The sequence below is a fragment of the Wasmannia auropunctata genome, unplaced genomic scaffold (genome assembly GCF_000956235.1).
Source record: "Wasmannia auropunctata unplaced genomic scaffold, wasmannia.A_1.0 LD336106.1, whole genome shotgun sequence".
Taxonomy (NCBI): domain Eukaryota; kingdom Metazoa; phylum Arthropoda; class Insecta; order Hymenoptera; family Formicidae; genus Wasmannia; species Wasmannia auropunctata.
Window position 1 is genome coordinate 5,045,334 of NW_012026784.1, and position 5,130 is coordinate 5,050,463.

General features: G+C 41.5%; 1 protein-coding gene across 10 annotated transcripts in view; it reads right to left on the minus strand.

Moving 5' to 3' along the window:
* Positions 1 to 1,359: 1,359 nt before the first annotated feature.
* Positions 1,360 to 5,130, minus strand: part of LOC105453592 (troponin T) — a 14,067-nt gene continuing 10,296 nt past the window's right edge. For 6 of the 10 annotated variants that reach the window (XM_011695764.1, XM_011695717.1, XM_011695709.1 and 3 more), the window contains 6 exons: positions 4,645 to 4,750; positions 4,297 to 4,515; positions 3,828 to 3,920; positions 3,669 to 3,749; positions 2,472 to 2,550; positions 1,360 to 2,081 (listed from right to left, as the gene is read on the minus strand). In XM_011695764.1, the coding sequence (XP_011694066.1) occupies positions 1,834 to 2,081; positions 2,472 to 2,550; positions 3,669 to 3,749; positions 3,828 to 3,920; positions 4,297 to 4,515; positions 4,645 to 4,750 (826 nt within the window). In that variant the 3' untranslated portion in view covers positions 1,360 to 1,833. Of the gene's footprint in view, positions 2,082 to 2,471; positions 2,551 to 3,293; positions 3,373 to 3,668; positions 3,750 to 3,827; positions 3,921 to 4,296; positions 4,516 to 4,644; positions 4,751 to 5,130 lie in introns of all 10 variants that reach the window. The other 4 variants (XM_011695754.1, XM_011695748.1, XM_011695741.1 and 1 more) reach the window with 4 other exon arrangements.

Sequence of the window (5,130 nt, forward strand, 5' to 3'; positions counted from 1 at the left end):
CCCTCGCCCTCTTCTCTACCTTTTCTTTTTCCGGAAGAAAACTTCTCAAAAGTAACGGATCGTTAGTGTTGCGTGACGACTGAATATATTTCCTGACTGCCGCTTAGTCCCTCCGCTGCCGCTACTTGAGCAGTCTTAGCAGCGCCGGACGAGTGAGCAATTAATCACCGGGCAGGAACGGGCACGGATCAGCTCTATCGCTAATCGCGTCACTCCGCCTCGTCCCGTTCTCGTGCCATTGTTCTCATCCGCGTTGCCGCTTGCAATTCTAATCGCGGCGGATCGTCGCGTCGCCGCCGCGCGCGACGTCCGCTCGGCGACGAGTGCTCGCACTCCTGAGGCCGTCGCGCGAGCCCGCGCGCAAGAATCTATTTCCGATGACGGCATCTTTCCTTTTTTTCTGGCACCGCGCTTTGGCTCCTTCTTCGCGCGTCGCCGCTATTTCCGAGGAACTATTTCTCGCACTTCTCACGCGAATCTCACGGCTTGACGGGACTTCTCGAACCGTTTGTCCCAAAGGTACAATGCAGCAGAATCAGATATCGAGAAACTTAAACTCGACCTGTGCAATTTTAGACAGATTGCATTTTAAAATTAAAAATTCATAATGTATTTGAAATCCAAAAATTTTTTTAATTTTCCAAATCAAAATGTCAAATTTCTTATTAAAACTGCTGCCAAAACAATTTAACTTTCGCACGCAAACGGTTCGTCAAAATTTACGTAAAAATGAGAAAAATTTATTAACTCGTATCGATGGTGTATAGTACAGATGCGGCGAGTCCGGGTTTATCGAACTTTAAGCCTACGTTCCGTTAGATAATGACAGAAGCATCGGTGTTTTTGCGTAACAGCTATTGTCAACATCACACTGCTACTCGGCGAAATGACTGAGTAGGTTTGCAATGGGATACTTAACTCACTCTCAAAACTTCCTTCTGTCGAGACCGCACTCGACACGAGTGTGTGCTTTATCATCAGCGTATCCATTACGTCGTCGGCAAAATGCTCCTGTATCTTGTCTCGATAAGCAAAACCGCAAGCGAATCAGTGCTTCCGTATAGCCAAGGGCAACACGTCAGTTTTACGATAAGACCTATCGCGGGAAGCGTGTATGGCGTAATAACGTATGCAGAATGTTTCGCTTAGAGCTTTGAAATCGAACATCCATGTCAGAGATAAAGATAGACTGCATGAGATAGATGCAGAGAAAAGTACTATAGCTTTGAGAGTGTTACATTAAAAAAACTGTTTCTTTTTCTGAATAAACGCTTTTACTTTACTTAATATATTTAAAAAAAATTTTTTTCTTCTAAGGATACCGCAGGATGACTGTAGAACAAGATAGCATAAATAAACTTTTCAAAGAATGACGGGCTTTATATGATAAATCGTTTTATTTTAATAATTTGTGTGCCTGCGTTTGTACAGTATAATAATAATAATAGTAATAATAATAGTAGAGAAGTAGTAGTAGCAATAGTAACAATAGGAGTAGTAGTAGTTTAATAATAGATAATAGTAGAGTAGCAGTAGCGGCCGTACAAGTGACAGTAGTAGAATGTGTGGTTTACTACAGAAGCAGCATCCGTCGTCCGTCTCGTCCACCTCGACGTTCTTCGTATCTCGAAGTTGAGGAGTCCGCGACGGTTTTTACGGAAGTAGATGGAAGATCGTCGACGTTGTAGGCATATCTACCGACTTGGCCACTGACTACGCTCGATCTTTGTTCGAAAAGTGTTAACGAGACTGTGCAACGATTATTTTTTGAAACTTTTGAGATACGCTTTTCCTTAACATCCGTATAGATGCGCCGAAGCGACGCCGGAGGATTTATTCCTCCTCTTCCTCCTCCTCCTCTTCCTCCTCCTCTTCTTCCTCCTCCTCCTCCTCCTCCTCTTCCTCCTCCTCCTCCTCTTCCTCCTCACCTTCCTCCTTGACCTCCTCCTCCTCCTCTTCGTCGAACTGCGGCTCCTCGAGGTCGTCGTCGACGGCAGCCTTCACGTCCTCCTCGCCCTCTGGTGATTCGGGATCGCCCGCCTTCTTGCCCGGTCGCTCACCGAACCACTTAGGTAACTTCGCTATTATCCATGGAAAGTGACGGATTAATTTTGCACAATTAGGGGAAGAACGTGAAATGCGCTAATTGTTAAACGTACCGGATTAGAATTCCACGAGATAACGGCAAAAACAAGCGCGGAGGAACTTTCGGATGGATATCCGAGATATTAATTAAAGCAAATTAACGTCTTATCGTTTCGAAATAAATTTATACTGATTTTGCATAACTCTAATAATGTCAAGTACGTCGGCTATCATTATATTTATTAGAGAAAAATATGATTTTTCCTGAATTTTTCTCCGTAATTACGTTCGTTACTCGACGTTTCGAGGAGCACCGAAAGCTTTTTTAAAGCTCTTGATTTCCTCCGGTGCCAGCTCGAAGCCTCGAAAGCGGAGTTCATACGTACTCTTCTGACGACCCATGAACTGTTGCTTCTGTTCGGCCCACTGCTTCTCCATGGTCTCCTTCAGCTGTTCAGTCAGACCCTGAAACATCAACGGACAGAATGGCATGCTAGGGGTTACTCTCACACATCGGGACCTTTCGCCTGGGAAAAAAACCCTCTCTATCCGTACTGTTGCTTTCTCTGGGCCGTACAAGTCTCTCCGTGGCGAAGTTATAGGGCTGACAGTCACGGTTGACAGAATTATAACGTCACAAAGGTCATCTATTTTCACGATTGTATATAATCGTACTTCCAGTTCTGGGTTGCGATCTCCGATGCTCCGCTTCTGACATTTAACGAATGAATTCTCGAATTTCGCGTGGGAAACGAGGATAAGTCATCAAACATCCGCTCTTAACTCGTCGAGGGGGAAAGTACCGAGGAACTTGTGATTTCAGAGAGAGAACGTGAGGTGGGAACGTGGACAAATTTGCAGACGCCGACAGAGTTATTAAAGAGCGAGATTATTTTCGTGATTGGTGACTGCTGTCGCAATCTCTCGTGGGCAGTGCACGTGAATAAAAAAAAGAAATCGCCATCGATGTGTGAGCACAAATAAAAATATGGTATACGGCGCTTTTGCGTATACCATCGAATCAATTAACACGAACACAGCAATATGTACGTGGCTGGGCAGCCATCTCGACCGTTTAGTCAACGAGAACACGGAACAAGTATACATAAATTAGAAACACGGTCGTCCGTGAGGAGATACAATCAACAAGGCAAGCAAGGTGGGGCAAGTGGGTGACAGTGACAGAGAGAGATCACGGTTGAACTCACTTTTGGTGCGCTTCATAAATTGTTCTGTTTTCTGTTTCCACGTTTTCTCGTTGATCTCCGCTAAGAGCGTGTCATAGCCCTACGATTCAATCGACAATATGCTCACTAATCGATATTCTTACATACAAATTATGTGCATTTCCTACCATGTCCGATAGTTTATTTGTGAATTATGTAACGGGAACGAATTCCTACTTTTGTATACGTGTATATATGTGGCGTCTTCATGGTGATTTATATCTGACTGTCCGAATGTAAAAAAAGTTCACGTGTCGCAAAGTGAGAGAATTCTGGATTTGATTTCGTATTCTGAGAGTAGGGAGTAGACCGTCGAATAAATCTTAATGTATTGAATAAGTTAGGAAGTATACTTACGCCCTCGAAAAGTTTCTTCTTGTCGTCGTAGGACCTGGTATCGACGCGACGCTCGTACTTGGAGGCGACTTGGATTTTCGGCTGTGAACAAGCGACTCGATTTAATGACAATTTCTTCCTGTTTACTTTTTCTTTATCTGACATATAGACATTACGTACGGGATATTTGCCAGTTAACGCCTCGGGATCGAGACCCTTCTTCAAGGCTTTGTGCCTCAGTTGTTGCTTCTGACGTTCCTTCAGCTCTTTAAGCTACGATAAAAGGGCAATATCGATTTATCAATACAGCTGGAAAACAACATGGACTATAATTAAACTCGTGTCCGAGTAACTTATTTCCCAAGCGGAAATGGTCAATGTATACTTCTTTTTCTTCCTTTCTATTTTTATGAGACCCATACGTTATAAAATTATTATACGCGCGTATAAATAAATCTGCCCTTACGTAATCTTTTATTCGTTAAAGCTGTCGCTCTTGTACCATTAAAAATTTTGTAAAATCTTGCATAACAAACAAGAAGTCTTATTTCGTATAGTGACAATTTAAATTTTTTATTAAGAACGCGATAAATTTATATTCTCCAAATAAAGCAAAATAATTTTTAGTATTTTTATAGTAAAAACTCACATCGTAGTCCTGACGCTTTTGTCGCTCCTCCAGATCGTACTTTTCGGTTTCAAGTTTGACTATGGCCTCCCACAATTCGGTAGCCTTAGTACGGAGCTTTTCAATGGCCAGACCTTCGATTTCCAAGGGCTTGATGCGAATGCTAAGGGAGATCTTCTTTTCCTCCTCGAGCTGCTCTTTCGTCTTGTTACGCTCAAGTTGTGCCGATGTAAGATTACCCTAAATTCACATGAGCGAATTCCCAGTTAGAAAAAGTTATAGTCCAATTGCTGCTGACAATAGAGAGAGAGAGAGAAAGAGAGAGAGAGAGAGAGAGAGAGAGAGAGAGAGAAATGAAAAAGTATTCACCGAAAGATCCTTCTTCTGGATAGTAAAGTTTGGACCTTTTGCTTTGCTCTGATCTTTCATTGCTTGCATCATAGCCTGTCGCTTTTTTTCCGATTCCTCCAGACGCCTAAAATGTAGCAAGTAAATATAAAACAATGCGCAAATATACGAATATAAATTTTCTAACTGCAGCATTTTCCCAATTTGATGGAAATATGATTTTTAAGAAAAAAAAATATAAAACTATAGATTCTAATCGATTCCAATAGTTATGTAATTATTAGTAATTAATTTTATTAATGCCTAATAAATTTATACAAGTTCAATATTAATTCAATATCCAGAGAAAACAAATCGAAACATAAATTATGTATAATTGACAATTATTCAATTTCGAAGTCATTCATTGTTCGGTAGATGAAGGGAAAATCAATTAGGGAGTCACAGAGTTATAAAGTGCATAAAATATTTACATCGCAAATAACGATTTATATAACAAGAATAGCA